The 19527-nt window shown below is 38.7% G+C and overlaps 1 protein-coding gene across 1 annotated transcript in view; it reads left to right on the top strand.

The window, feature by feature from the left end:
- The window catches only part of LOC126336676 (intersectin-1), a 300485-nt gene that overhangs the window by 124086 nt on the left and 156872 nt on the right, over window positions 1-19527 (top strand). The window contains exons 18-21 of the mRNA XM_050000627.1: window positions 369-576; window positions 1184-1353; window positions 3165-3281; window positions 9872-9931. Coding sequence (XP_049856584.1) covers window positions 369-576; window positions 1184-1353; window positions 3165-3281; window positions 9872-9931 — 555 coding nt within the window. The remainder of the gene's footprint in view (window positions 1-368; window positions 577-1183; window positions 1354-3164; window positions 3282-9871; window positions 9932-19527) is intronic.

Below are 19527 nucleotides of genomic sequence, written 5' to 3' on the forward strand. Positions count from 1 at the left end.
CCAAAACATTACTGCATATTGTCTCATGAAATGGTGAATAAAGTTAGTTTCAAATCCAAGTATGCGCACTGCTGTGTGATATAAAAAAATTTATCTTCATTCAAAATTGTTTGAGGCCAAACGTTCAGCGTATATGTAGTTCTGATTCATTACATAACATTTAGACAGTTATGACATGTAAAACAAGATCTCTCAGAAAGTGAATAAGTTGCTGCTAAAAGCAGTGTAGTTGGCTACTGTTTTTAAAACACAACTCGTACACTCATATCGCTGTGTTCAGTCTCTTGATCTGTGTTTCATGTGAGAATTGAGTGTTGAACTGTCTTTCTGCAAATTTTAGCTGCCTGACTTTTTTTTATGACTTGCAGGGTGATAATGGTGAAGACATGGAGGCACAAGCCCTTTATTCTTGGAGAGCCAGGAAGTCTAGTCAGTTGTCATTTAATAAGGGAGATGTCATCAGAGTCAAAGAACAACAAGAGCAGTGGTGTTACGGTGAACTAGCTGGTGTAGATGGTTGGTTTCCAAAATCTTATGTGAAGTTAACTCCTTCACAGTTGCAGGAAGGAGAAAAGGGTAGGTTTATATCTAATTGCAGGAACTCTTTTCATAGATTATGAAATTACAAAAATTTACTCTGAATAAATAGTGGGTCCTCATGGCAGGTGCTTGATGGGTCTGTTTGGTCTACAGCAGTACACAAAATATTGCTCAAAATTACAGTGTGTACTAAACAAGCTAATAGGTAGAAAGTAAGTCTGTATTATTTTGAAGCATATTTTATTTTGTAAAAAATATTTAAAAGGAATTGTAGATGCTAGATTTTTGGTCATTTTATGTCACATGAAAGTAACTTCCAGCCCTACTATCCCCCTCTATTCAGTATATATTTGCCATGCATAATGGTACTGCATTTACTTCATAATATGTCAGAAGACATTATTTATGCACTATTATTCCACTGACAATCACCAGAACATTCAGAATGGACCACACACACACACACCTTTCAGTTTGTTCAGTTTCATCAGAATACGTAGAACTTTTAAATTTTGTAAAAGTTGTCACTGCTGCTTGTATTTTATCATAAAAATTGCAATTGCTATAGAAGTGGAGTGATTTATTTCTGCAGATGTTGTTAATATGATGGTTACTAATAAAAATTTGGTTGTTACTTTTACAGAATATTATGTGGCCATGTATCCTTATCAGTCTGTTGAACCTGGTGATCTTAGTTTCTTACAAGGTGAAATGATACTTGTTACAAAGAAAGAGGGAGACTGGTGGACTGGAATCATAGGAGATAGACATGGAATATTTCCTTCAAATTATGTACAGAGAGCACCATCTGGAGTGAGTATTGATTTATCTTCTGACATAAGGAAGAAAGGCAGACTTTGGTGTGTGTAAATGTGCATATTCTCTCTCTCTCTCTCTCTCTCTCTCTCTCTCTCTCTCTCTCTCTCTCTCTCTTCCCCCCCCCCCCTCTCCCTCACCCCTCCCCCACATAAAATAACCTAAGGGTTGGAGAAGAGATGGTGTAGAATAGGAGGCAGAGACAACTAAGAGAAAATGTGAGGATGAAGGTTCACAGACTGTCAAATCTGTTGATCAGTCTAAAGTTAGGTGATCAGAGAGGAGTTATCTGACATAAGCTGCTGATTTTTGCATGGGGGTAATTAGGAGAAAGAGTGAGAACAGAGTGAAGCACAAGCTATAGCAGAGATTGAGGACAGAGGGATTGCAAGACCAAAGGACAAGTTGAAGTAGATCGCATGAACATAATCCAGAAAAGGAATTATGGGGAGAGGATTCACGTAGCACTAATTAATTCTGTCAGTTGTTGACGATGTTTTGTGCTGAGCTGCAAGCTCTGCCACTAGGTACGCAATCTTACCTCTTGCCACAGTTTTAGAGTGGCCGTTCATCCTAACGGGCTGCTGCTTGATGTTCCTGCCCACATAAAATGCAGCACAGAAGATGCAGTCGTTACTTCTGACAAATTAAGACAAGCTTAAGACAGGTCTATATTAATATGTACTATGGGTTGCACAGGACAGATCTTGCACATTTTCCTTTTATGGATATGACTTGTAAGGCAAAGTACTGGAAGGAGAAGTGACATAAAAACATACTAGGATGGTTTGGAGGAAGGGTGAATGTCAGAATTCCTCTTTCAGAGAGGTACAATGGATTTGTTGGGGGGGGGGGGGGGGTTAATTCCTGATGCAGGGTATGATAAAAAGTATCCAAAACTCTCACAGAGGGTGTATTTCTGCTGTTTCTATCATAGATAATATTAGATAATAATAATGATGTGGTTCGTTTTTATAACTGTTTAGTGGGACCATGTTTTTGGGAGGCAATCTGGAGGCCTTTGGTATATTGCGCATATGAGTGTTCATCACTGAAAATGCATTGTGCATAGGTGGCTAATTCTACTGGACTGATCTTTTTGTATGAAGGGCTGCAAAGCCATACTTTGGCCCATTGAAGAGTTGATGATCATGTCACAGATGTCACAGTGTGTGCCACTGGGTGCGACATGATTTGTTTCAATTACTGCTTCACAGCATGCAGAATCTGAATCATCATCATAACATCAGCTTCTCTGAATGTAGGTGGGAACTGACCCATTAACACAGCTTACAAATCTTTATTTGGACTGCTCTGTCCCTAGTCTCCCTTTCCCTTTTATCCTCTCTCCTGCCCACAACCACTCTTCCCTGTCTCCCGCGCCACAGCATCTCTAGGCCTTTACCTCTGCCAAATTTGTCTCACCTGCTCTGCTCGATGAGATTAAGTCCTTCACTCCAGTTGAGCCATAATATTGGGACAGTGTGCTCCCCCCTCCCCGCTTTCTCTCTCTCTCTCTCTCTCTCTCTCTCTCTCTCTCTCTCTCTCTCTCTCTCTCTCTCTCTCTGTGCGTGCGTGCGCGTCATGGTAAATGTTTGTTTTAGTCAGACAATGCAGTAACCCTCAGTTAAGGTCTATCCATCATGCATTATTAACAGATCACTGTCGTAAATTCCATTTTTTAGTGTGTAGTAAGTGTACCATGGTATAGTGATTTTAAATACTAAATAAAATTTACATCAATAATATGGAGGAGTGTGTTGTGTGCATGTTAGTAACAGACTACATCCTGAGTTTCGCTTTTGTAGTCTGCTGTAGTATCAGATGAGCCTGCTGAACCTGTAAAGGAAAACCACATAACAGATGTAACAGTCTCAGAAGTAGCAGCTGCCCCAGTCTCACCCACTCCACAACAGGAAGAACAGGTGAGGACAGCGACATCCAACTTCATTATATGTCTTGCAAGGTTACTTGTAATAGTATAGATAATGGGAAAACTTTATTTACACTATAACATTTTCTTTAGAATGAGGAAGTTAATTTCTAGTAAGAGTTTTCTATAACTGAAAGAAGTATCAAGACTGTAGGAAAAGATAGATTCTTACTTACTGTAAAGATAACATGCTAAGTTGCAGACAGCCACAATTAAGACACTTACATGTAAGCTCTTGGCCACAGGCTTCATCGTAAAAAGAGAAACACACACCATTCAGTCACACAAGCAGTCCCACCTCATGCACATGTGACTGTTGACTCCAGCAGCTCAGGCCAGAATGCAGCTATCACTGTAAAGAAATTATTTTAAATTACCCATTTTCATACTTCTGTAATGTCGTACAATGTACAGAGAGACTATGAAAAAGATGTTAAGAGTTTCTCTTATTGTCTTCCCATCACTAAACAATATTTGTTCTATGAAATTTGTTAGTTTTGAGATATATAATTATTAAATAATATATTAAACCTTTATGTGCTTTCTTTCTTCATTTTTAAATACGGCCTTTTGAAGTGTGTCAGTTTCAGTAATTCCTCAAGAAACAGACCCAGTAAACAAGGGGTTTTAGAGTTGGTTGTTTATTCCTCACAGTGATATTCTTCATGAGAAAGAATTGTGACAAATTATTGTAAAAATGGGTTTTACTTATTACTAACAGTATGAATTAGGACAGATTGCTACTCACCATATAAAGGAGGCGTTGAGCAGCAGATAGGTGCCTCAGGAAGTAGACCATTAGAAAATAGCAGCTTCTGAACACTCTTGTGACTTGATACCGTAACTCAGTACCACCCGGGGCTGGTGCCCCAGGCAAATTAGTAAGAAAATCAGGAAATGGGGTGAAAAAATGTATAAAGTTTTGAAACTTCGTGAGAATACTCATATGAGATATAGGAATAAGACACACAAAAGTTCCCCTTCAAATGGAGGGAAGGGGGAGCGCAGCCCCCTTTCATCACCTCCAAAAGTAAATTTGTATTATATTTTAAATTCCTATGCAAAAAGGCTCATTTTTTGAACAGAGCTCTTGTTAGAAAATATATTCCTCGCAAAATTGTACATGAAAAAGATCTTGTGCAGCTTTTCATTTATACAAATGGTATTTGAGGTATAAGAATTGGTATAGGATTCTGTTAACGTAATAGTTTGTAGTTTAGGTTGCTTTGTACTATTTAAATGAAAAGCGTAATTAAGTGTATGGAAGTATTTCATGACCTACATATTCTACTTGATGTTGTTTTCTTTGCGATCAGTATTGTTGAAATCAGGAGTACGTGCCAACAATGAAAACGTAAAGTTTCCCTTCCCATTCACTCAGTGCTCCACTACCACTATTGTCGCTGCTGTTTCTTCGTACCCAGTGTCCAGTTCAGTTGAGTTAGTGTTGTTAGCTGTCAAAGTAGTGCCAGAGAGTTCTATTTTTGTGACAGCATTCATCAGTTTGTTGTGTTATGAAGTGCTTCTTCTTAGCCTTTAACTTGCAAGGAGACTTTTCTGTAACATATACCACAAGGTGTATTATCTGGGACCCCTATATTTAAACCGAGATTTAAGGTTGAAATCATTTGAAATTTTTAATTTATGCTGTATAACATTTACTTTTACAATTATTTTATTTTATTGTACTTAACAAAGCCTGCAGCATTTTACTATTTATCACACAAAAAGATATATATATAAAAACAAAGATGCTGTAACTTACTAAACGAAAGCGTTGGTATGTTGATAAAGACAAAAACACACACACACACACACACACACACACACACACATTTCAAGCTTTCACAACCCATGGTTGCTTCATCTGGAAAGAGGGAAGGAGAGGGAAAGACAAAAGGGTGTGGGTTTTAAGGGAGAGGGTAAGGAGTCATTCCAATCACAGGAGCGGAAAGACTTACCTTCGGGGTGAAAAGGGACAGGTATACTCTCTCTCTCTCTCTCTCTCTCTCTCTCTCTCACACACACATATCAATCCGCACATATACGCACACAAGCAGACATATGTAAAGGCAAAGAGTTTGGACAGAGATGTCAGTCGAGGCGGGAGTACAGATGCAAAGATGTTGTTGAATGACAGGTGAGGTATGAACGGTGGCAACTTTAAATTAGCGGAGGTTGAGGCCTGGTGGGTAACGGGAAGAGAGGATATATTGAAGGGCAAGTTCCCATCTCCAGAGTTCTGATAGGTTGGTGTCAGTGGGAAGTATCCAGATAACCCGGACGGTGTAACACTGTGCCAAGATGTGCTAGCCATGCACCAAGGCAAGTTTAGCCACAGGGTGACAGTGTTTGTTGGTAATGAGGATCACCCTGTGGCTAAACATGCCTTGGTGCATGGCCAGCACATCTTGGCACAGTGTAAGTCTTTCCGCTCCCGTGATTGGAATGACTACTTACCCTCTCCCTTAAAACCCACATCCTTTCGTCTTTCCCTCTCCTTCCCTCCTTCCTGATGAAGCAACCGTGGGTTGCGAAAGCTTGAAATTTGTGTGTGTTTGTGTTTATTTTTGTCTCTATCAACATGCCAACGCTTTCGTTTGGTAAGTTACAGCATATTTGTTTTTAGGTATATTTTTCCCATGTGGAATGTTTCCCTCTATTCACAAACAGACTGTTAGAGTACTGAATTTTACATTCTGAAAAATTATACAATCTTTGTAGTAAATAAATTTCCAGATAAATCTAAATTCCAGGCTTTAAATTTGCACATAAAAATTCCATCTGATGGGTACAAAAAGAAAGTCCGTCAAATTGATATTCTTTGTTGGGGACTACATTTTTCTTATCAACACTCAGAACACATTAGATTTTAACAGACATTTTAAGTATTTCTTGAAGGAACAGACAGATCCCCATCATAACTTTTCTGAAATTCTTCCTCTGAATGATGCTCTTGTTTGATAGCTGTATTGTGATGACTGGCTAATGTAAAACCATCATCTTTTTCATTTATTTCTTGATCTACGTCACTGACACCTTCATCCTGAGACCAACTAACAATTTTGTCAATCTCGGGAAAGTTCTATACGGTACCCTATTGAAGGAAACAGGTAGTTCACGTGTTACCTATCAGTAACATGTGTCAACAATAAACACAGAAGCCAATAATGCAACCGACAACAAAACATCATAGGCTTGGCAATTTAAGGAGGGTAGGGGGAGTATAGAAGCATTCCACCACAACTGGCCTCGGAGAGTGAGTTCGAAAATTTTCACGCAGTCTTAGAGACCACACTTCATGAGTTAAGGGGTCTCATTTCTTTTGCCTGGACTGAGAAAACAATATGCTGGGCCCTACTACCTATTTTATTTGTGGTAAATCTGTTTCGGATGGCGAGAGATCAATAGTGATTAAGGGCTTGGAAACTCTGATACGCGTCAGCAAGGAACGGTAGGATGGGGCTCATAATATTCTACAGAATGCTGGACTGATTAAAGTGGATAAGGTATCTCGACATGAATATATTAAGGAATGTAGTATAAGAAAAGTAATTAATCAGAATGTTGCATGAGCAGATGATAAAAGTTTGATATCCTCTTCCTCTCATAGATTCAATTTAAAAAAATACTGTTTCATGTATGCTGAAAAGTGTGACATAGAGGCCAAAAAGAAAAAGAAAAAACACTCCACAAATGCCATGGAGTGTTTGAAGTTCACTCTTTAACTGTGAGACATATGCTGCTTGAGAAAGCAGAAAAATGCAATTGTGATTTCGGTAGAAAGGTTTCCAAATGCATCAACAATGTTTTGTAACTGTAGAGGCCCATTATCATAAAGATTGCTTTGCTAAATTAGTGTCGAATCCCTCCTCTGTTCGAAAAAGAGACATCCCTCAAGATACCAATTTATATGCCGCTTTTTAAGAATTATGCAGATTTATAGATAGTTCAGAGGAATGTCAATTTTCACTGCTTGATTTGCTGCAGAAAGTTAATGAATGTCTCCCAGAAGGAGACACAATGACTATAAAAACTCTGAAAAGTAAACTGACTGAACACTTCAGTGATGGGATCTTGTTTGCCACAATGCCAAAAAATCCCCCCAGTTGTATGCTTTCGTGGCAGTGGCCGCAAACTTTTCAATCGGTGGTACAATGAATGAGCTGTTAATGAAAAAGATGAGAGAAAGAGGATAGTAGAAGGGGCAGCAGCTATCATCCGTGAAGATATACGAATGAATCCTTACAGTATTGCCATTTATCCAGATACCAATGACTTGACAGAGAATGCTGAAGTTATGGTTCCTGCCACTTCACATCAATTTGTGAAGGGTGTGGTTGTGTCAAAAAAGGAAGGTAGTGAACAGTCCCCTTTAAAAAAATGTACAGCATGATCTCATGCAATTGGGTCAGCTACCAGGTCTCGTTCATTTATCTTCCCACTGCAACTTCGTCTTGCAGTGTACTTGTTTTGTAAAGTGGTATCAAAAACCATTGTTGAAATTGTCTCGAATGTGGGTTTCTGCTCTTTATATAGCACTGTGACCTTATTTGAGGATTCTGCCATTGTTCTGGAAACAAAATATTTCAAATGATTCATTCTCACAGTTCGTTTTTGATAATGCTGACTTCAATATTGCAACAATGACAGGCAAAGGTACATTCCATGCTGTGCGTAGAGTCAGGTGTGGGACTCCAGGGAAAGCGATAGAACATCAGAAAGTAACGAAACTGTGTGTCATGTTGAGCTCTACTGAAACACCGAATGCCCAAAAGATTAGTCTGCTAGCATTACAAAAGCAGAATAGAGTTGGAATTCAAGGAATTGTTGTGCAAAGTGTTAACTCAGAACAATCATTGAAAGCAACAGCATTTACCAATCACAATTTTACTTGGATGATTGGAAAGTTTTTACAGCTTTCTATTCCTGCATGTCAAGGTTTTTTCGAGAAAATCACAACTGGAAATGTATTAGCACTTAGATTCAACAACCAGCCCACAGATTATAGTACTATTTTAACTACTTTAACTTACGCCATCACGGAGAGTAAGAAGACCACACAGCAAACATGTATCATGATATTTGATCAACTGCTCTATGTGAAAGCTAAGATATAGTTGCAGTGGAGGTTAATGGAGGGAATGAGCTGTTCACTAATATAGTTATTCAATTAGCAGGCTTTCACTTGATGTCTTTTCTAGGAACAGTAGGATTCTTAACGAGAGACAGTGAACTTTTGGACACCGTAGATGCTGCAGCTTTCCTGTTTTTTACTTCATGATCCCCTAAGAGTGTTTTCCCGAAGTTTCAAAACTTTATAAATTTTTTTCCCCCATTTTTCCTAATTTGCACACCTGAATCACATTCCCCACTAGGCTCTCAGCTGCCTCTCATTGTGCCCTGGAACTACAAATATCCTCCCAACCACTCCCATATTGCTATTCTGCCATCCACCCAACCTGCACAATAATATTTCCTGCAGCTGTTCCACCCCTGCTTCAAAACCCCTTGCCCTGTGGCTCATATCCATGCATAGACCCAGATGTAAGAGCTGTCCCATACAACCTCCCAGTACCAGCTACGCCAATCCTGTCACAGACTACTTAATTACAACCATTATACAGCATCCTAATTAGACATCACAACCACAAGTAAGCTGTCCGTCCTCTTGAACGGCTACTTCCAAATGTGGGCATGAGACAGCTGGACCTCCCAGTTGGCGAGAATGCAGTGCGACACAGTGTGCTTGACTCAAGTGACTGCCTCAAGGGCCATACTATTTGAATTATTCCCACCAACACCAGCTTTTCTGAGCTACACAGATTGGAATTTTCTTGCAACATATCCTTAATACTTGTAACGTCCCTGACTTCAACCTTTGCTAGTCTTCGTCTCCCACCTGCCTCATCCCCTTTGCTGCTCCAGCTCCAGCCAGGGGAGGTGCTTGTGTGGATCTGTGTGTTTTTTACTTCAGAAGAAGGCATTTTGACCAAAAGCTAAAATGTATAACAATTTTTTCATTGTGCCTGTCTGTGATTCTGTCTCCTCTGTACGGTGAGCTGCAGTCTATCCTTGTTGTAATTAAGTTGTAATGAGCATCACATACATAATTCTTTGCGTTGAGTTGTGAGTTTCATATTTGCACTCTAGTCTTCCACCATTACCATAAATGAAAAATTGCGTCCTACTGCCAGTATTAAAATATTTACTTGTACCAGAAAGAAAAATAGTTCCATTTCGTATTGACTACTATACTGTATAGAATGTCAAATTTGTTATGTCTTTTGCTATATAATCACTTACACTCTCACACCATTCAAAACTTCAAATATCACTTAAAATTATTACTATAAAGATTGTCTAGATTTTTATTTTCATTGTTAGTCTGTTGTACAGAAGTAGATTGTATAGAGAGAGTATGCACAACTGTTGTAAGTTGTCACTGTTTACTAAGAAGGTAATTTAATTCAGTATGACCTTTCCACTTGTTTTTATTAATAACAACATGCACTGTGTATTGCTTTGTGTGTGCATAACCCATTGTTGTGTGTGCTAATAAGAAATCTCTTGTACATCAAGCCTGCAAATGAGAAAACCCTTGGGACTCCAGACTTCACTGCTATGTCTGCTGCAGCTCAGGTAAGCATTCACAGTCCATATGAATATCAGATAGTCTGCAGAAGAAAGTGAAGTCATAACATGTTTGTTGATTGAATTCTAACTAATGTTTTGCAATGCGTTACTTTAAACAGCCCTTTAGAAATATGATAATATTGTATTTTTTTTTAAATTTAAATATATGTCAATGTCGTAAACGAGTAAGTTAACTGAAGGCCTCTTCCCACGTTCAACATAAATTTCTACACTGATTGTAAAGACCAGGATGGGAAAGGGGGGAGAAGGGGGGATGGCAAGCGTGTAAGTTGTTGCATTCTGTGTTCTGAGTACTCATTATAGAAGTCATTACAAAACCTAAATAAATTATTCTTAGATTTGTGGGATTTTCTGGGCTATAATAAAGTGACAGATAACGGATTTGTCAGCCCACCTGTAACAGTATCATAAACAGTAAACAACTCAAAAACAGCAACCAATTTGGCAGCAATAACAGCTAATCCTTGATGAGAGGTTACATAAAAAGAAGTGTGTGCAGATCAGGCCAGCTGGCTCCAACGGTTCTGTTGCATATGTGCGCAGAAGTCATATGGGGGCAAGTGTGTGCCCATTAAAGATTGTCTGCCTGCATAGGGTGTGTTCACACCATAAGGACTACCTGCATACCTGGATGACAGGTGCTAAGCTAGCTGGCACACACATAGCAGAAATACACTCTGGTCCATGGAGTTCCAGTAAAGGCACAAAAAGAAATTAAATGATGCAAGAGTAGAAATCCTCAGGGCAGAGGTAGTTGCAGTACAATGCAAAATAGGCAAAAATGTTGAGAAGCCTGAATTTGGGGAAGGGGGTTATTTAAAGAAATAAATAATCCTTATAAATGTTTGACAGACTTTCCAATTTAAGCTATTCTTATCTTGTTCAAATACAAAAATTGACTGGGTGCGAGTAGAGCTTGTGCTCTTAGGGTTCCGTGAGAACTTTATTATATATACAGGGTGGTCAGAAACAGTCTAAAAAGCTTGTAAGGGTGTTGCAGGGGAGGTTGTGCTGAATAATTATTAAGAAGTGTCATTTCAGAGTTAGTCAGTCAGGTTGTTGCCCACACAAGTTCAAGCAGCTCACCAGATGCAGTTAGTATTAGTTGTTATCATAGTGTAGATGAAAGCACATGAGACTGCTTATCATTTGGCTCAGGTTCGACTGCCATCCTGTATCCAATTCTTGTATCACACTCTTGTTTGGTTTTATGAAACCAAACAAATAACATGTTTGGCAACACAGTCTCTGGCAGACTGTTTCAGTATGCAAGCACACAGCCTGAGTGCCTAATTTCAGTGCTGATTAACTTAGAAGTGGCACAACATACAGAATTTTTTCTTAAAAATTATTTCTCGGCACAAGTGCTATGTAACAACTTTACAAAATTCTCGTACTGTTCCGGACTTCCTTGTATAGACAGTTCATCCATTCCGGGAATCGAAAATCTCAATAATTTTTGCCTGCTATCTAAATTGATAGTGGAAACATATTGGTCCTGGGGACTCAAAGACTTTAGAAAATGTTTTAATTTCAGTTTTGAAGTTTGATAACAAATGACAAAAAATTTCATGTAATATAAATACAGAGTAATGCTTTTCAAATTTTTATTTCATTTACTTGTAATGTTAAACCTTGCTTCTTATCCAGTTTCCTGATTCTAGGGCAACGGAAAGTATCCTATGGGTTTTAATAAGTGAGTTTGTGAGTATCAGTATATGTGACATAAACGGTCATATCTCTTGAATTTGTTGTCTTAGAAGATTACATGTTTTACACCACTAAGACACTTTAGATCTTAGTGTGTCACATAATGCTCAAGTTGATACATCGTCCCACTCCTGAGGAAAAGTTTTTTCAACAGTCAGTGAGACGAACAGCAAAGTGATCCTGTAAGGGTTCTATTTCTACTGATTGAGGTACAGAATCCTAAAAATGACATTGAATAAGTTTCAGTTAGTTAAACTTGATAACTCCCAGAAATGTTTGGCAACATAAAGTAGCTTAAGATTCCTTAAGTGAACACCTATCAGGATGCAAATTTGTAAATACCTTCAGATATTTTTCTATCAGGAGTGAAATTAACAAATTATTTAAAATGTTTAGCTTGGAAGTCATAAATATAAATTAAGCAACTGAGGCAGTTTGGATATTGGACTTAGTTGATTATAGTGACTTAAAGAGTAAAACTGTCAACTGTAGATGTTAATACAATCAATGTGAATATACTGAAAGCCTGAACTTATTAGCAGGTGGCCAGCCTTTCATAATCTAAGTATACAATAATTTCATTGTATGTTAATAGATTATTTGTGGAAGTTTTACTTATCAATAATTTCTGAGATATCGCTAATTTGTCAAAATAAGTATTGTGATTGTTAATAACTTTTTTATGGGAAAAACTGTTAAAGAACACCACTTTCAATTCACATGGCCTCTCAGTTGCAATTTGCTCATTAAAATTAACCACTGGAGAGAGTTTACATTGGTGTATTTTGGTTATTGAAGGGATTGGCAAACGAACTAACCTGGGCACAGGCACACATGTGGGTGCGCACTGCTTGCCAGTGGGCACTTTCAGCCAGCAATTCCCCCTCCACCTATCTTCTGACATTGGTTGCTTGTTATAGAAGCATGCAGCAATACAGCACATGAATTTACTTCATGTCATTAGTGTTGTTGGTGGCAGTCTCTTTGCCGTTTGTGGTAGCTCAAAACTAGTGACTGGTAAATGACAGGAGTAGTGAAGTTCATCAAAATGAAAATAGGCCAAATCCCTAAGCTTCAGCTGACAGTGGGAAGAAGATTACTTTTTGTTGAAACTCAGATGATCCCTCAGTGTCTGTTCTGTAATGTGTTGCTTTGATTAGGAAATAGGTGAAGGAAGTTGATGTCCAGTGGTACTATTCATAAGTGGTGTCATGGATGTTATTGTAAAAACAATAAATTGAGATCACACGGTTTGGGACATCAGCAGTTTAAGTTCTTCCTGGCAGAACTGGAGTGTGATTAAATTGGTGGGCTGTGTTTTTGTGATGTGTGCTACTTGAGTTGAGGTGGTGTTGTGTATCATTTCTTCGATTTCCATAAAGTCATAATAGCATTATTCATGGACACAAAACAAATCCAGTAAAAGGGTATGATGATCCCCTAGTGGGTATTAGATCTTGCATGTCTAACTGACCTTACAAAAGTACATGAGTGCCTTGAGTACAGCTTTACAGGATAGACATCAGCTAATAACTGATGTTTCCGATACCACTTTTGGTTTTAATAGAAAATACAGTTGAGAATAGACCAACTTACAAAATGGTCATTCATGCATTTTTGGAATGTTGTCTTGGTTATAAATGAATTAAATCTTGAAAAGAAGACATTGAACAAATATTTTGATGAATTTGTTAAGGTGTTACAGACCTTATTAGAAAATATTAATTGTAGTCTTAGTCACAGAAATCTATTTGAACTTGATTTTAATATTTTTGCAACTTCTTTTGCAGTGGACTATAAAAGTGCACTTGCTGAAATTCAGGCAGAGCTGAACAACTTTAAGTCTAGTTGTGTGCTCAAGGAGAGATTTTGCATTGTAGAAAATATTGAAATATTTTACAAGAACCTCCGTCAAACAGTTTCCGCAGTTGTTTCAGATAGCTGCTAGAGCGTGCAGTATGTTTGGGATAACATACTTGCAATGTGTGTGAAAATTGTCATTTTTTTCTTTATCATGCGTAATGGACCAGCTCAGAATTTAACACGTCTCAGTAAGATTAGATGTGTTAATAGATGTTTTAGTAAAACAAACATGTTTTCTTTACTTGTTCCTGTATGTCAAGGCTATATTTGCATCATGAAAAATGTTGGAGAGAATGATATTTTACTCCCCTTTTCTTGAGATCCCTGTACTGCCCTCCCCACCAATTCTTCACTGAACCAAATGACAGGATTTGGAATGTTTCATACTGATTGTAGCTGCGTCATCCTGTGAAATGTATTACTTTGCAGTGCTGTATTACTTTGCAGTTTTCTGGTACTCATTACAACATTACACAGTGAAAAGTTTGTTTCTGTTTGTTTCTTTGTTGTGCCTCTATCAAACTGCAGACGGTTGACTGCCTTTCTGTTGTCTACTGTTATCATCTGAATGCTTGTAACTGCGTTAATTTGTATTGATTGAAGTGGAACGCCACACTTGCTCTCAGAGGCAAGTGGAACGTGAAGTATGAGCTCGTCGACAGGGTAAAACATTAAAGATAAAATTTCACTTACTAACAAACATAGGAAAACAAGACAATAGTTTTATAACTAAATAACTGACAAAGTTTTACATGACAAGATGGCACAATGAAGCAAGCAGACTAGGGTAAATTCATTTTCATCTTTTCTCGGCAGAATTGTTGTAAGCTAACTTTAGTACTTTTTCATTTGATGCCACTTTTGTAACACAAAATTGGTCTTTAAGGATACACTTCCGCAAATACTATGCAACTGTTACACTTTATTATTAGTATTCATTGCAGTATTGTACTGTAATAATTACAACAGTGTAGAGAACACTTCCAGCATGACTGCAAACTTGAGTGTCAGCTGTCGATCAGGTATTTATCGGCAGTCTTCAGTCCTCTTCGCGACCAAGTGAATGAGAGATGAGCGTGCATCATACCCGGATGGCAATACCTATACCCATGCCCATGGCACCCATAGGCAGCCTCAAGGGTAGCTTGTGTGCCCGGTCCTGGATTATTGCATTGTTGAATCCCTTTGACCATTTATCATTTTCTAGAGGATAAAGTAGTATAAATTTCTGCAGTAGCTACAGACTTAAGTGAAAGTCATAACAAAACTTTAAATGTTAATATTAATTGTGTTTTGTGTCATCTTGTTAACCACTCATATGTTACTTCATTTATGCATGGATGTTTGTACATGATGAATAAGTTGGAATTAAGATTCTGAAAGTGAAGCTTCCCAGATCCTCTCACATTGCATCACTCTTCACATATTTTTGTGATTCACTTTGTTGTTATGTTGTTTATCAAACATTCCATCCCCTACTCAGATTCCATGCCAAATACACACATATATTCATTGCAATTGAAATATGGAAAACTAGTTTCACCCACTAGGCCTGAGTTATGCAGCCATACGAAGAAGTAATTTTATTAATTGTGGAAATTCTGCCCTAGTTCTAGCAAGGAGCTGTGCTGCAATGTTGTTAGGCGAGGGTGAATTTTCTATGGTAAAATTCCCCATTTTTTAACATCACTCCTGTTGAGCACTGCAATGCTACTATCCCATTTTTCACACACCACTCTGACAAAACTTACCAATCCTGTAATTGATTTAAGTCTCATTATTAGTATCACACTCTTTTCATAAAACACAAAATTTCAAAAACTCAAGGTTGTGTAGTATCCATCGTTGGAGTTGGTGCTCTTAAAATTGTTCCACTTCCCCATTCAGAAAGCATAAAAGGGTGAGGGGTGTACACACTGTGGTATTAGATCTAACTTTATACAAACAGAATAACTGGAAAAATATAATAAAAAATTAATATTCTCAAGTCATAAATTTGTTACCCAATTGTGCCTGCGTTAAGAGTAGAGGGACTCCACACCCAATTCTTTGACAGGCAGTATACTTGCAGCAAAATTAGTTGTAGCTTCCATTCTTACAATTTTTGAACCATTGTTGTGTTCTTGCAGTGACCAACAGGTAAACGTGAAACACCTGGAAACAGACGACAGGTAGATCTTGTGACCCCACCAATGTAGATGACCTTTGCACTGATATAGACGACCTTTGGCATTCTAGTTGATGGTGTCTTGAAAGTACCTACTGTGAAAAGACTTCTCCATGCTTGCATTTTTGAAAAGATGAAGGTCAAAGGTCATGGCTCATATGATTATCTTGATGTTAATAATTAGTTTTGTAGACCGTTTAGATTTTCTTTTTAGCTGTGGATACTGAATCTTTCTTAGTTCTATTTCAGCCTTACATTTTGATAAAGTTCAGAATTCATTGCCAGATTCAGCAGTAAGTACGAGAAGCCAAAAATGTAGCACAATATCAAAAAAAAACTTAACTCCACCTGAACTCGCCCCAATGGTACCAACCAGCTGCGTGCCATCCTCAGCCCTCAGGCATCACTGGATATGGATATGAAAGGGCATGTGGTCAGCACACCATTCTCCCAGCTTTATGTCAGTTTATGAAACTGATAGTATGCGATAGCATAATGAAATAAGATGCTTCTCAGATCTGTGTGCCATATAGTCTTCCTGTCAAATACAGCAGAGCTCATATTAAATATTTATTTAGACAGAACTGTCAGTCTCAACAGAAATGTCAAGTTGACAGATCTAAATATAAGAGTCAATACCTATTTCAAATTCTTTTGTTTGCTTGAGTCTCTTTCTCTTTCATCATCTGCATTGCTTATGTGGTCAGGGGCAACCTTTCATGTAATGTGCGCAAGCACCCCTGCAGGCACTGTCACTCACATATTTAACACAGTCATCGTCCCACTTCAAAGACGTACGCTGTCCCTCCAGATTTCTCATCACATGCAAATATACACCAAAAACATGCAAATCAGTTGTGCCCTCTAAAATGTGAAATTATTATGTTATTTTATAGTTAGCTAGACAGACATAGGGCTCTACACATCACTATTCTGGAAACATGTAACATCGTATGCTTTAACACATTTACTAAATAGGATTACATATTTTGCAAGAACAACATAAGTACATGCAGTGTGCACAAACAGTTGCATGAGCTTTCGAAGTTTGTAGGCACATAAACAAATCGCTTCTCTCCTTGAACACAATAAAATTTAATTATTTTAAGGTGGTGTCTAATTCTGTGATAGCTTCCATTTTCTTCCAAAAGAATAAAAAATGTTGCAAAATCTGTTGTTTGAACCCCCACTCTCTGAGTGCAAACATTACACCATTTGGCTACCGTCTCAGTTAGCAAGTGCTTTTCTCTTTAAGTATATCTGCAGTTAATTGAAATGATTTTTTTCTTTGATTTCTCAGAAACTACTAGGTTGCGCATCTGATATGTATAGATAAAATTTCCTTATTTTGAGTGAAGTGTTAGAACAGTTCCAAGTGGTTCCTGCTTAGTGACCTAAACCCATTAATAGGAGTTACTCTAGTGTAGGGCCCCTACTAGTCTGCCAAAGTTAATCAAAGTCTGTTGACTGTAGGATCTGGCTTCTCCTTATAAGACATGTGACTACTTAAGTCCCTTTGATGTTTATCTTGATGCCATTTCTATAGTTGGCTGTAGTCAATAAAATTAATGTTTTAGAATCACTCGTATGTAGTTGAGATGTGTTGCCTCCGAAAAAAGTTAAGTAATGTATTTCATCCACTGCCCAGGTAACAATTCATTCAAATACACCCAGACATGCTGTTGATAGTGAAATGGACACCATCTTTCACCATACCAAGTTTTCTCTCAGGGGTAGTTTACAGGTCTATGATTCAAATACTACACTGAGGTGACAAGGCATGGGATACCTCCTAATATCATGTCAGACCTTCTATTGCCTGGCATAGTGTAACAGCTCTATGTGGGATGGACTCAAAAAGTCATTGGAAGTACCCTGCAGAAATATTGAGCCATGCTGTCTCTATAGCCACCCATAACTGTGAAAGTGTGGGATCCGTACCAGATCGGGTTGACGGAGGAGATAGAGAAGATCCAAGGAAGAGCGGCGCATTTTGTCACAGGGTTATTTGGTAACCATGAAAGCGTCACGGAGATGTTTAGCAAACTCAAGTGGCAGACTCTGCAAGAGAGGCGCTCTGCATCACAGTTTCGAGAGGGTGCGTTTCTGGATGAGGTATCGAATATATTGCTTCCCCCTACTTATACCTCCCGAGGAGATCACGAATGTAAAGTTGGTGAGATTAGCACGCACGGAGGCTTTCAGACAGTCGTTCTTCCCGCGAACCATTTGCGACTGGAACAGAAAAGGGAGGTAATGACAGTGGCATGTAAAGTACCCTCCGCCACACACCGTTGGGTGGCTTGTGCGGAGTATAAATGTAGATGTAGATACAGGATTTTGTGCACAAATTGACCTTTCGATTATGACCCATAAATGTTTGATGGAATGCATGTCAGGCGGTCTGGACGGTCACATAATTCGCTTGAACTGTCCAGACTGTTCTTCAAATTAATTGTGAGCAATTGTTGCCAGTGTGATGGCACGTTGTCGTCCAAAAAAATGTCAATCATTTTATGGGAAAATGAAGTCCAGAAATGACTACAAATGTTCTCGTACTAGATGAACGTAGCGATTTACAGTCAATAATTGGTTCATTTGCACCAGAGGACCCAGTCCGTTCCATGTAAACACAGTCCCCATCATTATGGACCCACCACCAACTTGCACAGTGCCTTGTTGACAACTTGGGCGTATGGCTTTGTGGGATCTGTGCCTCACTCAAATCCTATCAGCAGCTCGTACCGACTGAACTTGGGACTCATCTGACGTTTTCCTCTCATCTAGGATCCAACCAATGTTATGAGCCCAGGAGAAGTTCTGTGGGTGACGTCATACCACTAGCAAAGGCAGCTGCGTCAGTCATCTACTGCTATAGCCCATTAATGTCAAATTTCACTGCAGTGTACTAATCGGTCACATTGATTTCTGCAGGTATTACATGCAGTGTTGCTTGTCTGTTAGCACTGCTAACTCTTTGCAAATGTCATTGCTCTCGGTCATTTTGTGAAGGTCGTTGACCACTACGTTGTTTGTTGAGTGAGGTTATGCCTGAAATGTGGTATTCTCAGCACACTCTTGACACTGTGGATTTCGGTATACTGAATTCCTTAATGATTTCCAAAAGTAATGTACCATGCATCTAGCTCCAACTACCATTCCACATTCAAAACGTGTTAATTCCCGTTGTGTGGCCATAATACCCATAGGAAGTATTTTCACATGAATCTCCTGCACTGGCCTTTATTGCCTTGTGTACGCAACACTGCCACCATCTGTGGAAACAGTCCACGTGGGAAAAATATATCTAAAAACAAAGATGATGTGACTTACCAAACAAAAGTGGTGGCAGGTCAATAGACACACAAACATACACACAAAATTCAAGCTTTTGCAACCAACGGTTGCTTCTTCACAAGAGAGGGAAGGAGAGGGAAAGACGAAAGGATGTGGGTTCTAAGGGAGAGGGTAAGAAGTCATTCCAATCCCGGGAGGGGAAAGACTTACCTTAGGGGGAAAGGAGGACAGGTATACAGTCCCGTCCGCGTGTGCGCGCGCACAAACACAAACACACACACACACACACACACACACACACACACACACACACACACACACACACACACACACATCTGCACGTACACAGACACAAGCATATAAATGTCTGTAACCCTACTGCCATTGTAGCTGTGTTGTTCTTAAGAGGGGAAACATTTCCATTGATCCACAATTCTTTACAGCACAGTTAATTCTGCCCCTCTCACCCATACCCCATATCCCACACCCAACTGACCTGACAGATTTTCAAAGTTTGGTAGGGTTGGTTTGTTACTATCATGTA

The sequence above is a fragment of the Schistocerca gregaria genome, chromosome 1 (genome assembly GCF_023897955.1).
Source record: "Schistocerca gregaria isolate iqSchGreg1 chromosome 1, iqSchGreg1.2, whole genome shotgun sequence".
Taxonomy (NCBI): domain Eukaryota; kingdom Metazoa; phylum Arthropoda; class Insecta; order Orthoptera; family Acrididae; genus Schistocerca; species Schistocerca gregaria.